General features: G+C 47.7%; 1 protein-coding gene across 2 annotated transcripts in view; it reads right to left on the bottom strand.

The window, feature by feature from the left end:
- The window catches only part of cc2d1a (coiled-coil and C2 domain containing 1A), an 85514-nt gene that overhangs the window by 41287 nt on the left and 19344 nt on the right, over nt 1-24883 (bottom strand). For both annotated transcript variants that reach the window (XR_010003206.1, XM_062971490.1), the window contains exons 7-9: nt 23435-23798; nt 22754-22878; nt 14951-15023 (exon numbers count right to left, since the gene is read on the bottom strand). Coding sequence is in view for 1 of the 2 variants with exons in the window: in XM_062971490.1 (XP_062827560.1) it covers nt 14951-15023; nt 22754-22878; nt 23435-23798 (562 nt within the window). In the remaining variant the exon portion in view is untranslated. The remainder of the gene's footprint in view (nt 1-14950; nt 15024-22753; nt 22879-23434; nt 23799-24883) is intronic.

Raw genomic sequence — 24883 nt, 5'->3', positions numbered from 1 at the left:
CCCCTGGGCTACGGGTGTGTGTGTGTCTGCCAGGAACGCTTTGGGAAAGAGTTGCATATCCCATCCTGTTCAAAATACAACTCCTTTTGGGGAAAGAAAAGGTTCCCTTTGTGCCTTGCCTTGTGTGTGTGTCTGCCAGGAACGCTTTGGGAAAGAGTTGCATATCCCATCCTGTTCAAAATACAACTCCTTTCGGGGAAAATAAAAGCTTGCCTTTGTGCCTTGCCTGGTGTGTGTGTCTGCCAGGAACGCTTTGGGAAAGAGTTGCATATCCCATCCTGTTCAAAATACAACTCCTTTTGGGGAAAGAAAAGGTTCCCTTTGTGCCTTGCCTTGTGTGTGTGTCTGCCAGGAACGCTTTGGGAAAGAGTTGCATATCCCATCCTGTTCAAAATACAACTCCTTCGGGGAAAATAAAAGCTTGCCTTTGTGCCTTGCCTGGTGTGTGTGTCTGCCAGGAACGCTTTGGGAAAGAGTTGCATATCCCATCCTGTTCAAAATACAACTCCTTTTGGGGAAAGAAAAGGTTCCCTTTGTGCCTTGCCTTGTGTGTGTGTCTGCCAGGAACGCTTTGGGAAAGAGTTGCATATCCCATCCTGTTCAAAATACAACTCCTTTTGGGGAAAGAAAAGGTTCCCTTTGTGCCTTGCCTTGTGTGTGTGTCTGCCAGGAACGCTTTGGGAAAGAGTTGCATATCCCATCCTGTTCAAAATACAACTCCTTTCGGGAAAATAAAAGCTTGCCTTTGTGCCTTGCCTGGTGTGTGTGTCTGCCAGGAACGCTTTGGGAAAGAGTTGCATATCCCATCCTGTTCAAAATACAACTCCTTTGGGGAAAATAAAAGCTTGCCTTTGTGCCTTGCCTTTCCCAGTCTCAAACACCTCCAGGGCTGCGTGGGTGTGTGTCTGCCAGGGACGCTTCCTGATTTTCCCAAGCCAACTTTGGGAAAGAGTTGCATATCCCATACTTTCCTGTAGAACTGGAAAGTACAGGTATCCCCTTGTAAATAAATAAAACTAACTAAATGTTATAGACTACGCTTTTGCAACAGTAAATTGGCCAGAATATAACACGTTGCCAATCAAGATTCAACAAATATTTCCCACCAGTAACACAACACCTTACCATCATCCCTTCTGTTACCTGAAAACACTCCCCTTGTCATGAAGCGCTCAGCTGTACGCGGGTCTGGGGGAGCAAGTCCTGGTAGTGGTCAAGCCACGGCCAGGACACTGTGGGGGGCCAAAAAAGTTAAGGTGGGTCCCATACGTCTGGAACGCCGAACTATGGGAGTGGGTGGACTTGATGAAGAACCAGGCTGTTCTAATGCAGACAGTTCACAGGCATCCACCCGGAGCCGGCTGTCGCATGGAGCTGAGACAACTGGACGATCATTGGAACATACAGGTGTTGCCGTCCTGGAACTACAGGTGGTGGATAGTGAGGATATAGATAACCCCACCCCTCCCCCAGCTACTGACAGTGAGGAGGAGGTAGAGGAGGTACTACCATCAAAACGTAGACTTTCTCATGCTGCTGAAAGGGTGCCCACGACTCCCATCTCTGAGGGCGTCGCCACAGTGGCTGTGGGGAGGCCAAGGTCATTTATTTGGGACCATTTCCATGTCCACTCTCAGAGTTCTACTTTGGCAGTTTGTAGACACTGTGGGGCAAATATCAGCAGAGGCAGAGACACGAGACATCTTGCGACCTCTGGGTTGAGCTCTCACATGAAGCGACACCATCCCTCCATTTCGCTGGGAGGGGGAACTGCAAGCCCTTCCAGTGGCAGCCTTAGCACGCAAAGTTCACCAGGTGAAGATAGTGGAAGGCGGACACAGTCCACCTTGGAGGATTGGGCCATTCCATTACACAGAAAGAAAACGGGGGAAACATTGCTCACACCCCAGCAGATAACCCAAACTGTGGGAGAGATGATTGCCCTAGATCACCATCCCTTCCGCCTGGTAGAACAAGAAGGCTTTGTACGCCTTATGAAACGACTGTGCCCCCGCTACAAAATCCCCTCCCGTCACACCTTTTCCAGAAAAGTAATCCCCGGCTTGTACGAGGGCTGTAAGGAACGCATTATCCAGATGTTGCGTACCGCCATGGGAGGACACATCCATTTTACCTCTGATATTTGGTCAAGCTTGGGAGGAGGCCACTCCTACCTCTCTCTCACGGCACATTGGTGGGAGAAGGAAGGCACTATGGATACATCCCATCGTTGGGCACTCCTCGCATTGGAGGTAGTTGATCGTGATCACAAGGCAGAGACCATCTGCAACTATCTGGAAAACATGATGGGGGAATGGATGCAGTGTAGGCCGGAAGAAATGAGGAGGGGCTTTATGGTGACGGACGCAGGGAAAAATATGATCAAAGCGGTTGAAAGTGCCGGGTTTCAGAATGTGTCCTGCATGGCCCACTTGCTTCACAATACCGTCAAGGAAGGTTTAAAGAGCCAGGAAGAGCAGTCGGGCAGCAACACAAACATCTCCCTGCTGATCGAGCGCTGTAGAAAGATCGCGGGCTACTTCCACCGGAGCATCAAGGCAGCCCGGCAGCTGAGAGACAGGCAGAGCCTTGAAGGCCTCCCGCAGCACAAGCTGCTCCAGGACGTCTCGACTCGGTGGAATTCAACCTTAAAAATGCTCGAACGCATGGTCGAGCAGCAGAAGGCGGTACACGGCATCTCCCTCACTTTGGTTGCGCCTGTTAGCAAGCTTGTTCCAACTAAGCAAGAGTGGGACACCATCTCCCAGCTAGTAGACGTACTAAAGCCATTCAAACATGCCACTGAGACACTTTCGGAATCAAAAGCTCTTCTGAGCCAGGCAGTGCCCATGGTCTTGAGGCTAAGGAGGCACCTAGAAAGGCTTGGGGCCGGTCGAACAATGGACTCCCTGGCTGGACCGCTGACACCGCCGGTCCAGGAGGTGGTGAGGAGGTTGTCCTTTGCTGTACGGAAACGGCTAGAGCCACTTCTTTCCAGCAAGGTCCATATGCTGGCGGCCTTGTGTGATCCACGGCTAAAGTACAACGTCTGCCCAAAAGACTTTACCATGTGGAAGGCCCAACTTGTTGACCTTGTGAGGGAGGTCTTTGCTGCCAGGGTGGAGGAAACGGGCACAGCGGCCCCTCTTCCAGAACTGCCTGTCACCCCAAGCACTAGCGCTAGTGGCGAGACGGAAAGTCCCGCGGAGCCGGTAGGGGGTTGCCGTAGGGATACGGATCTCCAGCCGCGAACAGGAAACGTTTTCTTTGCAGAGACGGTGGCCATACTTGCCTGCTCTGAAGAATCCTCTTTGCTGGCTTCTGCTCAAAAGGTAGACTCGGCCGAATGCTCGGTCAACAGGTACTTTGAGGAGCCTCCTGAGATAATTTCTTGTGATCCATTGTCCTATTGGGCTTCACGCGAACACATGTGGCCGGATCTGTCGCACGTAGCCCGCCAGTTCCTCAGCTGTCCTCCCACCAGCGTCCAGAGCGAAAGGGTCTTCAGCATAGCGGGAGATGTAGTCACGCCCCACCGCAGCTTGCTGGACCCTCAAACAGTTGAGAAACTTGTTTTCCTGAAGGCCAACCTTCCTGTGTTGAATTTCCCAGATTTGGATTTTGAGACCGACTGCTCCTAGAGCAACAGTTCTCCTCCTTTAACCAACTCTGCTTCAGAGTAACTTTGGCCAATTTTTTGGGCGTCCGGGCGGGGGGGTGGCCCCTTTGGACTCTGTCCAACAACTCTCTCCTCTATCCTACAATGCTTTCCTCTCTCTTTTCCCTTCCTTTCTCCTCTTTTTCATCACTCAACGTTGCCCCACTGACGTTTTTGGGTTCATCCATCTCAAGGGGCCGTTTCACGAATCATGTAATCATGGAATCATAGAAAAGTAGAGTTGGAATAGAACTCATGGGCCATCGAGTTCTCCCCCAAGAAAGACGCAGGAAGTATCATTCAAAGCATCCCCGACAGATGGCCATCGAGCCTATGCTTAAAAGCTTCAAAAGAAGGGGCCTCCAACACAGTCCGGGGGAGACAGTTCCACTCCCGAACAACCATCGCGGAGAGAAGTACTATCTTTCATTTGTCCCTGTTGAACTTAATATACTTTTGGCCCATCTCTGTATTCGGAAGTTACAAAACGTTTTCTCTCATGTAATACTGGCTCTGTAGAGGTTGAAGGATATTCTGTGGAAAATTAGACCATAAAAGCCAAGGTAGATAATGCTTCCTCTTTGTGTTCTGTTCGGATTTCATTCAATTCCCTTTTTATTTGGGGGGGGGGGGGGAAATATTACCATCACGAGCCAGGACTGTTTGGTCTTCTACAGATCCTCGCAGCTCCTGTACAGAAAGAGCACTGTTATATTTGATGTGGATACTTCAGATAATCATTTCAGGTGTAGGAAATGGAATACGCCAGACTCTCACTTTACAGAGGTATACTATCTGTCCATCTGAACCTTTGAGGATGTCTTTATCCACTGGAATTACTACACCTCGACTTGGGACAGAACTTCTCTAATTTGTCATCTTTCAGTGTCCCATTGTCTAGAGCGGGTGTGGTTGCCGCAGTGGTCATGGGACGGCCGCCTTTGGGTCCCCTAGCCCTCTGCCCGCTTACGCGGAGGGTGCCTTTATAACTCGGAGGGGGGAATCATCAAAGACAGTGGTACTCCTCCGCCTTTGCCAGCATTTCTCCAAATGGTTGTCTAGTGTCCCTTCTCCTTTATATGCCGTGGTCTACGCTGTGGTCGTTAAACGGCCGCTTTTGGGTCCCCTCCCCCTTTGACCTGGCACGCAGAGGGTGCCGTTCCCCCTTCAGGACGTGTGCCTTGCGGCTGCTTTAGATGTTTGGGCGCAGGTTACGCCGAGTGGGAATTGCCTTTTGCTGGCTTGTTGGGAAAACGATAGAAGAGGTACACGGCCTTCCCCTTGGGTGGTGGGGTGTTGCTGTGGGTTGAGGCTTAAGTCGCAAAAACAAAAAACTTTGTGGGAGGGCCGTGCCGAATTCTCCGGGATGCATGCTGGCCAACTGTGGCCGGCTGGCTCAGGGTGGGGTCTTTGCTGCCCTTTGTTTTTTTCCCTTACTTTTCTTTTCTTTTTGCTGCCTCTCGGACTACGTGACGCCAGACTCTAGAGGTATATGCCCTTCCCCCTTCAGGGCGTGTTCCTTTGCGGCTGCTTGCAATGTGTGGGCGCAGGTTACCCAGAGTGGGAACTGCCTTTTGCTGGCTTGTTGGCAGGACGATAGAAGAGGTACACGGCCTTCCCCTGGGGTGGTGGAGTGTTGCTGTGGGTAGAGGCTTAAGTCGCAAAAACAAAAAACTTTGTGGGAGGGCCGTGCCGAATTCTCCGGGATGCATGCCGGCCAACTGTGGCCGGCTGGCTCAGGGTGGGGTCTTTGTATATGCCCTTCCCCCTTCAGGGCGTGTTCCTTTGCGGCTGCTTGCAATGTGTGGGCGCAGGTTACCCAGAGTGGGAACTGCCTTTTGCTGGCTTGTTGGCAGGACGATAGAAGAGGTACACGGCCTTCCCCTGGGGTGGTGGAGTGTTGCTGTGGGTAGAGGCTTAAATCGCAAAAACAAAAAACTTTGTGGGAGGGCCGTGCCGAATTCTCCGGGATGCATGCCGGCCAACTGTGGCCGGCTGGCTCAGGGTGGGGTCTTTGCTGCCCTTTGTTTTTTTCCCTTACTTTTCTTTTCTTTTTGCTGCCTCTCGGACTACGTGACGCCAGACTCTAGAGGTATATGCCCTTCCCCCTTCAGGGCGTGTTCCTTTGCGGCTGCTTGCAATGTGTGGGCGCAGGTTACCCAGAGTGGGAACTGCCTTTTGCTGGCTTGTTGGCAGGACGATAGAAGAGGTACACGGCCTTCCCCTGGGGTGGTGGAGTGTTGCTGTGGGTAGAGGCTTAAGTCGCAAAAACAAAAAACTTTGTGGGAGGGCCGTGCCGAATTCTCCGGGATGCATGCCGGCCAACTGTGGCCGGCTGGCTCAGGGTGGGGTCTTTGTATATGCCCTTCCCCCTTCAGGGCGTGTTCCTTTGCGGCTGCTTGCAATGTGTGGGCGCAGGTTACCCAGAGTGGGAACTGCCTTTTGCTGGCCTTTGGGTAAAACGATAGAAGAGGGTGGAACGATCAAAGACAGTGGTACAGTCTCCCATCACCCTGAGAGGTTGTGATTGACGATGTTGCTGCGGAACGGCCGCCTTTGGTTCCCCTTGCCCACTGTCCGCGCACACGGACGTTGCCGATTGCCCGTCAGGGCGTGTGCCTTTGCGGCTGCTTTCAAGGAGTGGGCGCAAGTTCCGTCTCGTGGAAAATGTTTCTTGCTGGTCTGTTGGTAATAACGAGGGTGGAGTGATCACAGACTGTGGGACAGTGTCCCATTCACCTTAAAAGGAAGTGTACTCAACGATGTGGCGGCAGAACGGCCGCCTTTGGTTCCCCTCGCCCTCTGGCCGCGCACGCGGAATCACTGAAAGAAGTGGGACACCTTGGCCTTTACCACTTCTCAAAATTGTCTTCTTTCACTGTACCATTGCCTTGTGCGGGTGTAGTCGAGAGCATGTGATGATAATCTTACGCAGAGTAAGAAGTAGAGAATCAATCCACTCAGAATCTCTTTTGCTATTAAAAACAATTACTTAATAATGGCTTCATGTTTCCTTTGGAATCAACATTTCTGCTTTGTTTCTACTTTGAATTACTTTCTACTACATTACACACTATATCTTTCATAATTGTACTTCCTCAAGTTTACTTAAACTTTATGTATACCAACTGAAGTCATTTCCCTCTATCCAGGTCATCTGCAGGAGAACTTTAATAACCCCTGAAGAACACACTAGTCTTACCTGCAGTGGAACTGCATGGAAACATGTGCCTAACATCAGAGCCTTTAAACCTTCCTCCTCCAAAAAGCATTATAGGTCTGTGTGGTCGTTTGTAGCCTATTTAAGAATAGCTTGACAGCCCAATAGTATTTCGCACTGTATAGTTTTTTAACTGTCAAACTACCTCCTCTTCAGTCCTCGGACTAGAGCCGTGTTTTTACACCACTGTTTTTTAAGCTGGTAATGCTGTATGCTGACTGTGACTTCAGTTATATCTTATGTCTTATTGACCCAACATGAACACAGAAGAGTCTCACTGATCAAAGCCGAACGGGCCAACCAGTGCTGAAATAAGCAAATTTCTTGGATTGGACTTGTTGAAGAAAAGCATATAACACATCATATCAGGTTATTATTTTCCAAATAAAGCACCATAAATGCATGTTATACAACCAAGGAGACATAAGAAGTCGTTCTATATGCTGAAATGATATGTTGCTATTGCTTACTTTATGAATTTAGCTGCAAAATATCACAATATAATGGAATCATTGACTACAGAAATGGCTAGATTTTTCCAGAGGCTAGACGGTTTGCTGTTATGGAGTGTATCTTTGTGTCATGGGTTGTGGTGTGTGGGCGTGGGGCCGGCCAACGGTGGCCGGCCCCCCGGGTCTGATGGGCTTGGGCCCACATTTTGAAAGCAGACGTGAAGAAAGCATGCCCTTCCCCCTCTGGGTTCAGCGGTGTGGGCGTGGGGCCGGCCAACGGTGGCCGGCCCCCCGGGTCTGAGGGGCTTGGGCCCACATTTTGAAAGCAGACGTGAAGAAAGCATGCCCTTCCCCCTCTGGGTTCAGCAGTGTGGTCGTGGGGCCGGCCAACGGTGGCCGGCCCCCCGGGTCTGAGGGGCTTGGGCCCACATTTTGCAAGCAGACGTGAAGAAAGCATGCCCTTCCCCCTGTGGGTTCAGCGGTGTGGGCGTGGGGCCGGCCAACGGTGGCCGGCCCCCCGGGTCTGAGGGGCTTGGGCCCACATTTTGCAAGCAGACGTGAAGAAAGCCTGCCCTTCCCCGTGGGTTGCGGCGTGTGGGCGTGGGGCCGGCCAACGGTGGCCGGCCCCCCGGGTCTGAGGGGCTTGGGCCCACATTTCCTTTTTTTTGTTCTTCTCTCTCTTTCTCTGGGAAGGGTGCCGGCCAACGGTGGCCGGCCTAGTATTTTAAAGTGTGGGCCTTTTTGGCGGTGGCTTTTTCTGTCTTTTCTTTGGTCTTTGCTGCCTCTCGGCCTACGTGGCCGAGTTTCCCCCGATGCACCGCCTCTCTCTTCTCTCTCGGCTGTCGTTCTTTACCCCTTTATGCGAGTTTGCACCGAAGCCTCCTTTGGGGCGGCGTCCCCTCTTTCTTCCTGTCTGGGAATCGTGCCGGCCAACGGTGGCCGGCCTAGTATTTTATAGTGTGGGCCTTTTTGGCGGTGGCTTTTTCTGTCTTTTCTTTGGTCTTTGCTGCCTCTCGGCCTACGTGGCCGAGTTTCCCCGATGTACCGCCTCTCTCTTCTCTCGCCGGCTGTCGTTCTTTAGCCCTTTATGCTATTTTGCACAGAAGCCTCCTTTGGGGCGGTGTCCTCTGGTTTTTTTTCTCTCTCTCTCTCTCAGGGATGCGTGCCGGCAAACAGTGGCCGGCCCGGCTTAATGTATGGGTCTTGTCGCCTGTGGCTTTTTTCTTTCTTTTCTTTTCTTTCCTTTTCTTTTTGCTGCCTCTCGGCCTACGTGGCCGAGTTTCCCCCGATGCACCGCCTCTCTCTTCTCTCTCGGCTGTCGTTCTTTACCCCTTTATGCGAGTTTGCACCGAAGCCTCCTTTGGGGCGGCGGCCCCTCTTTCTTCCTGTCTGGGAATTGTGCCGGCCAACGGTGGCCGGCCTAGTATTTTATAGTGTGGGCCTTTTTGGCGGTGGCTTTTTCTGTCTTTTCTTTGGTCTTTGCTGCCTCTCGGCCTACGTGGCCGAGTTTCCCCGATGTACCGCCTCTCTCTTCTCTCGCCGGCTGTCGTTCTTTAGCCCTTTATGCTATTTTGCACAGAAGCCTCCTTTGGGGCGGTGTCCTCTGGTTTTTTTTCTCTCTCTCTCTCTCAGGGATGCGTGCCGGCAAACAGTGTCCGGCCCGGCTTAATGTATGGGCCTTGTTGCCTGTGGCTTTTTTCTTTCTTTTCTTTTCTTTTCTTTTCTTTTTGCTGCCTCTCGGCCTACGTGGTCGGGTTTCCCACGATGCACCGCCTCTCTCTTCTCTCGCCGGCTGTCGTTCTTTACCCCTTTATGCGATTTTGCACAGAAGCCTCCTTTGGGGCGGCGGCCCCTCTTTCTTCCTCACAGGGAAGCGTGCCGGCCAACGGTGGCACGCCTAGTATTTCAACGTGTGGGCCTTGTCGGCCTACGTGGTCGACGTGTTTCCCACGATGCACCGCCTCTGTCTTCTCTCGCGGCTGTCGTTCTTTACCCCTTGGTGCAATCTTGCACAGAACCCTTCTTTGGGGCGGCGGCCTCTATTTCTTCCAGTCAGGGAAGCTTGCCGGCCAACGATGGCCGGCCTAGTATTTCAGTGTGTGGGCCTTGCCGGATGTGGCTTATTCTTTCTTTTCTTTTATTTTCATGAAATCAGCGGGGGAGGATGGGCGGGTTGTGTTTCCACAGAACACCACTCAAAGAAACAGTTAGCGGTATCCTATACTGTTCTAAATTGCTCGACAACAAAATGATAGAATCATAGAAACATGGCACCAAACATCATATAATCATAAAGCTAGAAGAGACCATCCAGTCCAACGCCATTCTGCCATGCAAAAACAATATACAGTAGAGTCTCACTTATCCAACACTCGCTTATCCAATGTTCTGGATTATCCAACTTATTTTTGTAGTCAATGTTTTCAATATATTGTGATATTTTGTTGCTAAATTCGTAATTACTACGTAATATTACTGCGTATTGAACTACCTTTTCTGTCTAATTTGCTGTTAAACAAGATTTTTTGGGGCTTAATTTGTAAAATAACCTAATTTGCTGTTCAAAAGGCTTTTCCTTAATGTCTCCTTATCATCCAACATATTTGCTTATCCAACGTTCTGCTGGCCCGTTAATGTTGGATAAGCGAGACTCTACTGTATCCAGAAATATCTGATGCTGTAACCGATATATCATTTACCGTCCCGGAATACTAGCCAGATGGCCCATGAATGGTCACAAAAGTCATAGAAATATGGTCACAGAAGTCATTGAATAATAGAAACATGGTCCCTAAAGTCATAGACTCAAAGAACCAAGTAACAGAATCATCCCAAAAGTCCTAGAATCCTAAAATGATAGAATCATAGAGTCATGGCGCCAAACATCATAGAATCATAAAGGTAGAAGAGACCATCCAGTCCAATGCTATTCTGCCATGCAAAAGCAATATAACACTCTTGCAGGCTTCATCATTACTGGATCCGTCCTTCAGGACTTTGGCAAACGTTGGATGTGCAATGTTGCTATTTCATCCAAGGCAGAAATTCAACTCATTCTTGGATGGACAAACAGAACCACAACTGCTAACGTTCCCTTAAGGCAGTGTTTCTCAACCTGTGGATCTCCAGGTGTTTTTACCTACAAGTCCCAGAAATCCCAGCCATTTTACCAGCTGTTAGGATTTCTGGGAGTTGAAGGCCAAAACATCTGGGGACCCACAAGTCGAGAACCACTGCCTCAAGGGAGAAACTGTGGCATTACCTCCGAAGTTAAAAAATTGGAAAAACCAAACTCTTCCTTGAAAAGCTGTGATTGTCTAGACATGTGGGGGTTAAATCTAGGGCAAAGGAGGGTAAAAATAGATGGGAGGGTCCAATGTGAAAGGTTTGGAACCCCTCCCCTTATATATAAAACAAAGACTCCGCCTCCAATATGTGGCATTCAGTGTGTGTCCACACCAGGGTAGAATTGGCACCATGCTCTCCAGATCAGCCATGCACGTGCCACATTATGCCCCTTCCATGTTCAGGGAGTTTGACAGATGGAAGGGCTATCTGAGCCTTGCGAAAGTGGTTACGGAGATCATCGCGGAACGCAAGAAGGTCCCATTTCCATCTCAGAGTTGGGACACAATGGAGTACGACATGCAGCTAGTCCTCAACGAGGACAACTTTGAAACAGCATCACAATGGGTTAATGGAAGCAGTTCCAGCAGCAAGAGCTCCAAAGGTAGTGCCAATGGCCAGGCTTCCCAAAACAAGGAGATTTGCAATTTCTGCAAACACAACGGGGAATCCAAGCAGGTCTATTCGTCCCACCGGCTGAAGGGGATGGACGGCACCGTGGAGTGCCCCATCTTGCGCAAATACACCTGTCCGCTCTGCGGTGCCACGGGCGAAAAGGCCCATACTTTAAAATACTGCCCACTGAGCCAAGGGAAGAGGTCGCTGTATCGCAAGTGCGGACGTAACTCGTCTGGACGCAAGGTGAGGAGATAAGAAGATCAGGAGAAGACCGAAGCATTTATTCTTAGTTTTAGTTTGACTTTGTAAAAGAACAACATTTGATTTCGAGCATCATTAACACTCTTTACATTTCCTCCCACTTTGTTTCAGGTTTGGAGAATGGAAGCCCAATTCTCTTAGACTACATTTGTGAGTCCAGAAATGTTTTTTTATGTATATTGTTGCCTTCTTTCACATTTGTTGTACCTAGGTTAATTATATTGTGTTTCTTTTAGATGTGTCAGTTGCCTAGTGTGATGACTCATGGGCCCTGCAGTCCTATTCCTGACAGTATTGTGGCAGATGAGGAGGAAAATATGGAGTTTTCCCCAGATTTCCGGTCGGAGTCAGAGCCTTGGCAGCTGCCTGAAGTTCTAGTCCAAGAACCAATTAAACCTGACCTTGGTGGGAACTCTCCCCCTTATGGGAGAAAACAGGCTTACACGACTGATAGAGGATCGAGAGAAAAATTTAGAAGTAGTGCTCGCCTTGCTGCCAAATATGCCACTGATTAGAAGTATTTCCCCTGAGAAAATACGGGGAGTCTTGCACCTGCAAGCTGGTTTCCTTCGCTCCCTGTTCTCTAGGGAAAGTGATTGTTGTTTGGGGAAACGAGACCCAATATAGGGAAATTGCGCGAAGGATTCCTTGCGGAGTCAATTCGTCAGCTCCTGGAGAGAGGTCATGTGTGTGTGGACTTCGAATCCTGTTCCTTGCCTCCTGAATCTAGTTCCAAGCCTTGTCCTCGTCTCACGGATTTACCACAGATCTTGTTCCATGCTTCAAGTTGCTTTGCCTTTAGCCACAGCTCCAGCCACGTTCCAAGTAACTTTCAGCCTTGTGTCAAGCTTCATTGGATTCAAGACTTTTTCTGTTTTCCCAACGCTTTGCTTGGCAAAGCGTGTGTTGCGGTTATTGGATTATAATCTTTGGACTCTAATATTTCATATTGGACAATAATCTGCTGGACTATATTTGGCCTCATTTGAAAGGTCTGCTTCTGAACTTTATTCTACACTTGTTTTTATTGACTTTATATATTCCTTTAATAAAGATATTAGATAGAATCTGGCCTCAGTGTATGGTTATTGGTGCCCAGCAGCCTAGATCCTGACACCTTGTATCATGCTTTTTTATACATATAATCATGTTTTTTACATATGTAATATCACGTTCCTTTGACATCTGTAATTGCCTTATATCATATTTTATATTGTGTTTTATATATGCAGTTACTTTACATGTTTCTTTTATGTATGGATGTATAATTTTTACATGTTTAATTATATTATTTGCAACTATAATTGCCTAATATCATGCTTCTTTTATATATGCAATGACATCATGTTTATTTAACGTATAAAAGTGCCTTATATCATGTCCGGGTTATCATGTGTGTCTCCAGAGGGATGCAGCCCTATCCTTTGCAGGGAAAATATAGAAATATCTTCTAAATGGCTACTGTCTAGAATTTTGTTTTGTAAACAAAGGAAAAGTTTATATGCTATTGGAAAGAAAGATACTATTTTATGTTTAAATTTTGGAAAGGAATAGAATTGGTTATTATTACTGTGGTCTAACCTTCAATTGTTTGCAAGTTGTTCTAAAGTTTGGATCGTAGAGTTTAATAAACAGAGTTTATGGTTTTGGCATCAAAACTGTTCATGTTGTGCTTAAATGGGATTGAATTTTCTTTAATTTGTGGCCCATAATAGGCTGGTTATAAGCCTGATCTGGAAGGCAGCCAAGGCAAAGACCATTGAGCTGCTGAACTTGCAGACTGAAAGGTCCCAGGTTCAAATCCCGGGAGCAGAGTGAGCGCCCGCTGTTAGCTCCAGCTTCTGCCAACCTAGCAGCTTGAAAACATGCCAATGTGAGTAGATGAATAGGTACCGCTGTGGCGGGAAGGTAATGGCACTCCATGTAGTCATGCCGACCACATGACCTTGGAGGTGTCTATGGACAACACTGGCTCTTGGGCTTAGAAATGGAGGTGAGCACAACCCCCAGAGTCAGACATGACTGAACTTAACGTCAAGGGATACCTTTACACACACACATATGCAGGGACTACACCAATTTAACAAAGTTTCAGCCACAAAAACAAAGTTTCTAAAGTAGAGCAATGACTTTCACAGTAAAGACAACCCAATTTAACAGGAAATAAGACTTTCAAACCAGGAACAGATTTCTGCAATTATTAAAAAATGGTTTATTATAAAAGCTATGAAAATTTGCCAAAAATCAGAGGATAAGGGAAACGTTCCACATTTTGGTGAGCTATCAGTGTTAAATGTGTTCTACCACTGTACCAAGTTTGAAGAAGATCACTCAAAAAATGAGGGCGGGAGAGCCCCCTAAGTCCCCCCCCCTTCGGGCTGTTTTTGGGCCACCGCGCATGCGCGTCCGCCATTAACGAATTAATTTCGAAAATAACGAATTTTCGTTAATTTCGAAAAATTTTGGGGGCCAAATTCGTTATTAGCAACAAAAACGAAAAACTGCCCCCTCTAGTTTTGAAACGAGTTTAGAATCAAATTTTTCATGGATCGATCAAGCCTAGTAGCTACCATTGACTATGCAGGCATGGAATGATGAGAGTTGTAGTCCAACTCATCTGGAGAGCATTACTTAAGCCACTATAATCATGGCTTTTGTATGCCATCAAGTCTTTCTGGCTTATGGGGACCCTAAGACAAATCTATCATGACATTTTATGAGGCTAAGAGTGTGTGAATTGACCAACATATCCAGCAGGTTTGTATGGCTGAAAGGGAATTTGAATCCTGCTCTCAAGAGTCATAGTCCTATACTCAAATCATTATGCCGGCTTCATAATAACAGATTATATATGTGTTAGGTGTCAATCATGATTATGGAGCCATTTCATTTTAACTTTGTGAACAGAAAAGAAGGCCAATACAGTCCTCTGTATGTCTATCGGGAAATGAATCGTACTGAATTAAATGATGTTTATTACAAAAGAGGTCTTTGTTACAGGAGGTTTAGGGATTCTCACATCTAGAAAACTAGCAGATAGCTCCCGTAATGGAAGGGAATGAGCTTCTAGATACTCTTTAAAACTTACCGGCATTGGTAATAGTGAAGGACAATGGGATTGCAATATAGCAGCATCTGAAAGGCTATACATTCCCAATCCTTGAGCTACAGGTTGGAACACCTCCCCTGTGCAAATGGGAAATCAACTAGCTGGACCAGAAGTTATCTTTGTTCATTGATTATGATTTTTTGGTACTGGTACATGTTTCAGCTTTGAAATATCTAGCTCATAAAAGAACAAGTCTGTACACACACACACATACAGGGATAAAGAGAAACGTCATATTGGAGGATTAATTAATAAATGCCAAGCGGTTTTGCCTACAAATTGGACTACTGTGCCCTATTTTAAGACAGGGGTTTCAAGACATGGGTTTTGTTCTGGAAGACAAAGCAGGTTGGCAGCCTACCACATCTATCAATGACAGTGTTTGGCTATATTTTACTCAGTCCCAATGCAGCTGGCTTCCTTATGAAGCTGTGCAAATGCCCACCATTTCAGGGAGGTCAGTCCCAGGTTGATGAAAGAAAATGCAACCACATTCCCCTTCTTACCTGGAGGCGGTGGCAGGCTGTTGAGATTAACAGTCTCTCCTTTACTCACAGAAACCAATAATGGATCAAAGGTCTAAAAAACACAAACCATTAGCTAGAGTTTAATGTTTCTGAAATTTTCAGATAAAACTCATAACATAATTAAAAGCAAACAAGAAAAACAAAACCCTCCAAGGATTGCTGATAGAAAACTATGGCAAGTAATTGTTAACCTGGCCACCCTTTTATAGCAAGTGACCAGAAGGTCTGGAATGTAACAGTGTGACAATGTTAGCGTACACCAGTGAAGTCACAACTGCTGCTGTACAGCCTACAGCTTCCATGATCTCCTGCCAGAAAAGCTAATGATGAAGGATGTTGGAGAAAATATTCTCCAGTTCATTTTTTTTGTCTTTCAGCTGCTGAGATAAAACCAAGCTTTGAAACAAACATACATTCCTAGACTCCTCTTTTTCCATATTGGCTGAATTATTTGACAGGGGGAAGAAAACCAATATCTTGACCTCAGGCTCATATTACACCATTTTTCTTCCTTAACTTTAGGAATTGGCACCTGTGCCTGTCTTTCTAGCTATCTATAATGACTAGAACATTGCTGCTCAAAGTGGTGGTTCATGTGGACCAGTGCCAGTCCACAATCGATTGGCTTCTGCTTTTCAGTAAATTTCCAGGAAAGAAAGAATTCCTTTCCTTGGTTACTGTCAAGGAGGATGGCTAGTCAATAGGTACAGCTAGATGGATAGTATGCAGCTAATTTGTTTCTGTGTGCCCTCAAGCCAACACTGATTTATGGCAACCAGATCTACACTGACCAATACTGCAGAGCCAATCTACGTGTGCTATGTTGAATATGGGCTACATAGTATACCCCACACACACACACACACACACACACACACCAACTGCTGCCATAATCCTGAACCAGCATTCAAACCATTATACAGTGCTGGCTCCACACAAATCTTATCTAGCCATAGCTATGCATCAAAAGAATCACAGAATCATAGAGCTGGAAGGCCATCCAGCTTGGGGCCATCCAGGCCAACCCTCTGCCAAGAAGCAGGAAATCACATTCAAAGCAACCCCAACAGATGGCCCTCCAGCCTCTGCTTAAAAGCCTCCAAAGGAGCCTCCACCACACCCCGGGGCAGAGAGTTCCACTGCTGAACAGCTTTCACAGTTAGGAAGTTCTTCCTAATGTTGAGGTGGAATCTCCTTTTCTGTAGTTTGAAGTTACTGTTTCACGCCCTAGTCTCCAGGGCAGCAGAAAACAAACTTGCTCCCTCCTCCCTATGACTTCCCCTCACATATTTATACATAGCCCTCATCGTGTCTCCTCTCAGCCTTCTCTTCTGCAGGCTAAACATGCCCAGCTCTTTAAGCTGCTCCTCACAGGGCTTGTTTTCCAGACCATTGATCATTTTAGTAGGTCTCCTCTGGACACATTCCAGCTTGTCAACATCTCCCTTAAGACTGTATGCATGAGCCACTACAGATCAATCATCACATTGGACTTTCACATAAGATATAGTATTTCTAAACTGGATTTAGTTCTCATATTCAACAGAAAGCAATAGAAATTTCAGTGACCAGGTAATACATCTATATGAATGAACTAACTTCAAGTATGGAGCAGAATAGGATGGGAAGATCCCAGCATTTAATTTCTGCTCCATGTATTGAGTCAATGATCTACAAAGGAGGGCAAAGCAGTAATTACAGAGTGATACATCTATATATATAAAAGAGTAATGAAATTTCGGCCTAGGGCAAAACAACAAAACTACACATCCCAGAAACATTAAACTTGGCAGCACAACCCCTCATCCATGCCTCCACGTTCATACAACAAAAAGAAAAGAAAAATAAAGTCCTAATTAGAGGGAGAGGAATAATTGTTTTTATCCAATTGCTGCCAGTTAGAAGGCTAAGCTCCGCCCACTTGGTCTCCTAGCAACCTACTCAGCCCAACAGATGGCCACCCAGCCTCTCAATAATAATAATAATAATAGGACAAGATGGCGGCGAGAATAGGATAAGATGGCGGCGAGGCAGCAGGAGATTTACTGAGCTCGGCAGCCAGAAGATCTTTAATCACCACCAGAATCCTGCCTTTCTGTCTTTAACCCCCCCAAACCCTGTGTCATCTTAAGGGTTGGGGTGTTGGCCCCCTGGTGAGGCTTTGTGCCTGCCAGGTTGAGCCTGGGAGTGACAGGAGAGTTGCAGAAGAGAAGGCAACGCCGGTAAGGCAGAACCTTTGTGGGCCCCGTGAGTTTGTTGCAGGCAAAGTTCCAGGCAAAGTTTAAAACTCCAATACTGCCGTTCTTTTACTGCCCTTCCCTGAGCAATAAACTGGGACTGAAACCCCAGGGAGGCACAGGTCACACAGGAGGAAGTCCTTGTGTTGCAAAAGAGATAAGAGTGAAGAACAAACAAACAGAACAAGCGAAAGGAGCAAACGGGAACCTGGAGTGACAGAGAGGGAAAGGAAGGCTCCGCCTGCCATTGCTCTTTGCTGTTAGATGCTGAGACTGCGTTTAAAGAAAATCAAAGCCTTACTGTGCCTACCGTTGGTTGCCTCTAACATCTAGCCGCCAAATTGCCTTCAAGGACCCCTCCATCGTCCCTTTCTCCTCATACCATGTGGGAAGAACTTTTCTGGGATCAGCTTATTGTAAAACCTGAGGCCTCCACCTGAGCCTGGGCAGAGAACACCATCAGTTGCTGGCTTATTTTCATTCCAGCCGGAGTGTGGGGCACAGAGTCGCTGTGCCAGCTGCTGTTTTACGCTGCTGGCTGGTTCCTGCAGCTGCTTCCTGCAGTGTTAGCCGCTGCCTATCATTGTCGGTCAGTTTCTGCCAATAGCCACCATTTCCCACTGCACCACTGTGCCAACCACCATTTCCCGCTGCCGCCACCATTGCCCGCTGCCGGCCATTTCGCCTTGTTTTGCCATCATGGGCTTATTGACTGGACCCGGCTTGGAACGACAGCTCCGTCATCGCGGTGGGTGGCAGGATGATCTTCGTTGCTGCCACTGATTATCATTGTGGGCGCTGTGTGGAGAAGGAGGGCTTTTGGAGTCTAGCCGCCAGTGACCTGGCTGTGGTTTGTTTGTTTTATCTGGGCCAAAGACCTAACTATTGCTGTGTTAGCGTGGGCAGTTTGCTGCCCCCAGTTGGGGAGTTCCATCCTCCATCATCCATAAGACCGAAAGCACAATTCCACCCCTTGGGGCCCTACCACTGCGTTGTGTTAGCCCGATAAGTAACTATATTGACTGGGTCTGAGCGCTGCCTGCCCTACCAGCCTTATCTAACCTTTTTCTGGCTGCTTTGGTATCCGGGTTTACCTGAGGATATATTGATATCATCTATTAGACCAACATCTGGACTAGCACTTTATTTTACTGCTATAATTGCTACAATTTATGGCTCTATTGTTTATTGCTGCTAACATCTGCTATGAAACTCCACCTGACTTTTATGAATTGTGTTTAGTCCTATAATATGACGCTGCTAGTGGAGGGCTAGGGAGGGTTGCCCGTGGAGTTTTGGGGAGAGGGGGCCTGTTACCAACCCAGTATATAGCCATAACCCGTCCTGATTTTTATATCATAGCACTGAGTCACTTTATTTCTTAAAATTGTATAATGCTGCATTAGCTACTGGCATTTAATTGAGAACCCATTATTGTTTTTAGCTCTCCATGAGCCCCTCTCCCTGTGGGTTTTATGGGAACCTGTGAACTAGACCCCCCTGTCTTTGCACTGTGCACTTTAGTATCAAGCTAAGGAGGGGGGGGGGAGTTACAAAGCTTTTTAGTGCACTTTATTCTAGTAACTCCAAAAGGGGGGGGGGGAGAAAGGAGTGGCTTGTCTACATCTATAGCCAGTGTTCTTGTCTACAGCTATAGCCAGTGTTAGCCAGATGTTAGAGAATAGGGAGAGGGGCCATGTAGAGGGAGGGGGGATGTCCGCTAGCCGAGGAGCCCCCATTGAAGTTATTCAGGGGAGGAGGAGATGCGGGAAAAGGAGACCAAAATTAATTCGGTCTAGGGAGAGATTTCTTGTAGATTTAAAACGGTCTCCTGATATGGTAAATTTGGATATCCGGGCTGGCGGTCCCTCCGGACTAATGGTGGTGCTGTTGAACGCCAGGTCTGCAAATGGAAAAACCGCAATTATCCAGGATCTTATCCTGGATGAACGGGCAGACCTGGCGTGCATAACGGAGACCTGGCTGGATGAGGCGGGTGGGGTCAATCTCACCCAACTCTGTCCTCCTGGGTACTCCGTGCAGCACCAACCAAGATCCGGAGGGAGGGGAGGCGGAGTTGCAGTGGTCTACAAGGATTCCATCCCCCTGACCAGGTGCCCCACCAAGTCAACCTTGTTTGAATGTGTCCACCTGAGGGTGGGTGACCGGGACAGATTAGGGATTCTGCTAGTGTACCGACCACCCCGCTGCACTACAGTCTCCCTGCCTGAGCTAGCGGGGATGGTCTCGGGCCTGGCGTTGGGAGTCCCAGCGGCTTATTGTGCTGGGGGACTTCAATGTCCATGTGGAGACCACCCTGACTGGCGCAGCTCAGGACTTCATGGCCACCATGGCAACCATGGGGCTGTCCCAATTGGTATCTGGTCCCACCCACAGAGCAGGGCACACACTTGACTTGGTTTTCTGCCAGGGATGGGAGGAAGGTGGCGGTGTGGAGGAGCTCACCATCGCTCCTTTGCCATGGACCGACCATCACCTGATCAGGTTTAGACTCACTGTGCCCCCCAACCTCCGCAGGGGTGGAGGACCTAAAAAAATGGTCCGCCCCCGGAGGCTTATGGATCCGGATGGATTCCTGACGGCTCTTGGGGAGTTTCCCGCTGCCTCGGTTGGTGATCCTGTCGATGCTCTGGTTGCCCTCTGGAACAAGGAGGCGACTAGGGCAATAGACACGATTGCTCCGGAACGTCCCCTCTCGAGTACCTGAGCTAAACCATCTCCTTGGTTCACCGAGGAGTTGGCAGCGATGAAGCGAAAGAAGAGGGGTCTAGAGCGCGTGTGGCATCTGAAGCAGAACTAATCAGACCGAGCACGGCTGTGCCTTTATTTAAAGGCATACGCCGCGGCAATAGATGCTGCTAAGAATGTTTTCTTTGCAGCTAATATTGCGTCCGCAAAGAACCGTCCGGCAGAGCTGTTCCGAGTTGTTAGAGGTTTGTTGAATCCCATCTCTCAAGATGGGATCCCTGACAACTCGGCGGCCCGCTGTGAAGCATTTGCTCAGTTCTTTGCGGACAAAGTCGCTCTGATCCGCTCTAGCTTTGACACCATATCAATGGCAGCTTCCGAGGATGTAACACGAGCACCTGCTTGTCCTATTTTGATGGATTCATTTCAATTGGTTGAGCTCGAGGATGTGGACAAGGTGCTTGGAGAGGCGAGGGCTGCCACATGCATCCTAGACCCCTGCCCATCCTGGCTGGTGAGAGAAGCCAGAGGGGGATTGGCCGAGTGGGTGAAGGTGGTGGTAAATGCCTCCCTTTGGGAAGGCATTGTTCCAGCGAGCCTTAAATTGGCTGTGATCAAACCGCTGTTGAAGAAGCCATCACTAGATCCCACTCAATTGGACAGCTATCGGCCTATTTCCAATCTCCCCTTTTTGGGCAAGGTCCTGGAACGTGTGGTGGCTGCGCAACTCCAGACATTCTTGGTTGACACTGATTTTCTGGATCCGGCGCAGTCTGGCTTCAGGCCGGGGCATGGTACTGAGACAGCCTTGGTCGCCTTAGTCGATGATCTACGCCGGGAACTGGACAGGGGGAGTGTGTCCCTGCTGGTTCTGCTGGACCTCTCAGCGGCCTTCGATACCGTCGATCACGGTATCCTTCTGGGACGCCTCGCGGGAATGGGACTTGGAGGTACTGTTCTGCAGTGGCTCCACTCATTCCTGGAGGGTCGGTCCCAGATGGTGTTATTGGGGGACGCCTGCTCGGCCCCACAACCATTGTCTTGTGGGGTCCCGCAGGGGTCAGTACTGTCCCCCATGTTGTTTAACATCTACATGAAGCCGTTGGGAGAGATCATCCGGAGTTTCGGGGTGTGGTGTCATCTGTACGCAGATGATGTCCAGCTCTGTCACTCCTTCCCACCTGTCACTAAGGAGGCTGTTCAGGTCCTGAACCAGTGTCTGGCCGCTGTGTCGGACTGGATGAGGGCTAACAAATTGAAACTGAATCCAGACAAGACGGAGGTCCTCCTGGTCAGTCGAAGGGCCGAACAGGGAATAGGGTTACAGCCTGTGTTGGATGGGGTCGCACTCCCCCTGAAGACACAGGTTCGCAGTCTGGGGGTTCTCTTGGACTCATCGCTGAGCCTGGAGCCTCAGGTTTCAGCGGTGGCTGGGAGAGCCTTCGCACAACTCCACCTTGTGCGCCAGCTGCGCCCGTTCCTTGGGAGGTCTGACTTGGCCACGGTGGTCCACGCTCTGGTTACAGCTCGTTTGGATTACTGCAACGCGCTCTACATGGGGCTGCCTTTGAAGACGGCCCGGAAGCTCCAGCTAGTACAACGGGCGGCAGCCAGATTAATAACTGGGGCGGCTTACAGGGAGCGTACTACCCCCCTGCTAAGCCAGCTCCACTGGCTGCCAATATGCTACCGAGCCCAATTCAAAGTGCTGGTTTTGACCTACAAAGCCCTAAATGGTTCTGGTCCAATTTACCTGTCCGAACGCATCTCCTCCTATGAGCCCACGAGAACCTTAAGATCATCCGGGGAGGCCCTGCTCTCGATCCCACCGGCCTCACAAGCACGGCTGGTGGGGACGAGAGACAGGGCCTTCTCAGTGGTGGCTCCTCGGCTGTGGAACTCCCTCCCCAGTGACATCCGGCAGGCTCCATCCCTTTTGGGGTTCAGGAAGAAGCTGAAGACCTGGCTATGCGCGCAAGCGTTTTATGAATGAACTCAGTTAGCATTGACATGGATTAAGGCTTTTGCACAAGGTCTGATGGATGATTGGTATATATATTTGGTGTTGCATTGTTTTAATTTTTTATATATTTTATTTTACTATGTTATTTAATTATTTTTACTGTTTTATTCTTATTTTATTGTATTATGATGTACTGGTAGTGATCCTACCAGTTGTGTAAGCCGCCCTGAGTCCCCTCGGGGAGAAGGGTGGGGTAGAAATATTGGAAATAAATAAATAAATAAATAAATAATACAATCCTAAGGTTAGCAGATACCAGTTCAACTTCCTTATATCATGCAGGAGGACACAATCCAACCACTCCTCACAGATGGCCATCCAATATCTGCACAATAATAATACACATCGAATCATAGCATCAGACAGTTAGGAGACACCCCTAAAGGCCATCCAGTCCAACCCAATTCTGCCATGCAGGACACAATCCAAGCACTCCCAACAGATGGCCACCCAGCCTCTCAATACTACTACTACTACTACTACTAATAATAATAATAATAATAATAATAACATCATCATACAATCCTAAGGTTTGGAATGACCCCTAAGTATCATCCAGATCAACTTCCTTCTACCACGCAGGAGGACACAATCCAAGCATTCCTGACAGATGGCCATCCAGCCTCAACAAGTTCTCACCAACACCAACACCACCAGACAACGCCACAGCAACGCGTGGCTGGGCACAGCTAGTCACTGATAAAAAGGGTAATATTCTGATTTTCCACCTGAAAGAGACAGCTTCTTAGTTGAAGATTATTTCCTCCACCTCGTGCAAAAAGAGCAACTATCTTCTTGTGGGGATGCACCTACCTTGGCTATGCGATAATACTTGGTAGCCATTTCAATGTTGCCTTCCTGCTTAGCCCGAAGTGCTGCCAGTTTATAAGCCCGCTGTCTGGCTTGCAGGATGTCCTGAGTATTCGAGTTTTGGGGAGCTGAAGAGAAACATATAAGCCAGTTATGCTGTTTCACACCCTGTCAAAGAGCTCTGACATCCATGAAGTGTTCTCTCACACACCAACACACATATTATGAAGTTATTATAGACAGCTCCAGAAATATCCTCCAATTGCAACTCACAATTTAATGCAGAAGTTGGGATAAATACATCAAGTGAATGAGAATTAGGGGTACTTATTTCAGATGAAACAGTCATATATATATAGCACTTGCAGTGTAAATTTGAATATTGTTAAGTTTTAATTGCATCTGTTTTGTACTCAATTTTAAATATATTTTATTAAGCTGTTTTTACAATGTCTTTCCATGCTTTTAACTATATTATATTGTACCATCCCAACATGGCCTGTTTATGTTTCCCAATATAGTGTAAGCACACATCTTTCTACATGTGTGCAAATGTATATAACTATTGCATTGCCTTACAGTTTGTTGACTGTAATAAAGGCATCATTGATTAATATCCTCCTTAGCTGTTTATACCCCTCCATTCATCATTTTGAGGGGCAAATTTCAGTTTTCAGTACTAACCTGAAGGGGAAGGTGCCAAAGAGGCAGGTTTTTCCTGCGGTTTCTCTGGAGGGCTTAGGGGCACACTGGAGGGTGGAGAAATCTTTGGTTTAGGAAGCACTGGGGGTGGCAACTTGGTAGTCTGATCAGATGCTGGTGGTGATTTAGGGGGTGTTTGCTGAGGGGATGCAGATGTTGATTCTGGAGGAAGGTGGTTGGACAGAATTATGCTTCGATCTGGTGTGGAGGGCTCCGAGGTGGAAGATTTCTCCAGAGAAGAGGCCTGTTGGGAAGGTGTGGTCTTTCCTGTGGCCACCGGTGGGGGGATTTCATCTTCATCAATCGTTTTGCCTTTTCTCACAGAGGTCAACAGGTTTTCCAGCGTCTAAGGGGTGGGGACAAGCAGAAGTTTTATACAGATACAGCACATTTCAAAAATTCAAGCTACACCTTGCTCCAGAGAGAGTCTAGTTCATTACTTTTATATGTATCTACAAACTGCCTGTTGACTGGCAGCAATAAATTTCATGAGATTTTTCTTCGGCAAGGAACATTCAGAAGTGATTTGTCATTGCTTTCCTCTGAAATAAGGTCTAAAGTAGCACCTGCTATCCCTTGGACATCCCCAACCCAAGTAGTAATCAGGCCTGACCCTGTTTAGCTTCCAAGATTAGACGGGATCCGGTCCCTTCATGGTATTCAGGCTCATAATAAGATTGTTTTGAAAAAGCTTTCACAATTGCAGTCTGTTTAATGAGATGTAGTCCAAAAAGGTTTGTATCATATAAAATGTATCTGTTTTTAAAGTACTATACACAATACTCTGCTGTTTTTACTACAGAGCAATACAATTTGAACCTGTGAGAAAAACAAACATAGCAAAATGCTTCTTTTTATTTGAATACATTGTATAATCTGCCTTTTGTCCAATGTACTCATGATAACATATGGAGCTCTCTTCTTCCCCACTGTATTCCTACAAGAGCCCTATAAGGTAGGTCAGGTTGGCAGACAGCGAATGTCTCAAAGTCACCTACTAAATTTCACAGCTCAGTGGGGACTTCAACATGGATCTGCTAAATCCTTGTCTGACATCCTATTCATTGTACTGTGCTGTCATTCTCTTTCTCTCTTCCTTAAGCATGTTACTTAATCCAGGCCTGCAAAACCTGTGACACTCCAGGTGTATGGCCCCTCAGCTTCCAGAAGCCCTAGCCAGCTTATCCAATGGTTAGGAATTCTGGGAGCTGAAGTCCAAAATATCTGGAGGGCCACCAATTATGCAGGTCTGTACTAAACTGATCCAGATAGATGGAGAAGATCCCACACCATCACAGTAATATATGAACCAATATTTACACTCATTCTTACTCTGACAGCTCCTCAGATTACATGACACCAACATCATACCAGGAAGACTGGCAGCCTCTTTGCTTCCAGTATTGGTGTTTTGATTTTTCGTTTGGGACC

This window comes from Anolis carolinensis, chromosome 2, assembly GCF_035594765.1.
Source record: "Anolis carolinensis isolate JA03-04 chromosome 2, rAnoCar3.1.pri, whole genome shotgun sequence".
In the NCBI taxonomy this organism is placed as follows: Eukaryota; Metazoa; Chordata; class Lepidosauria; order Squamata; family Dactyloidae; genus Anolis; species Anolis carolinensis.
Note: the sequence above shows the minus strand (reverse complement) of the source record. Positions and strands in the feature narration are given on the sequence as shown.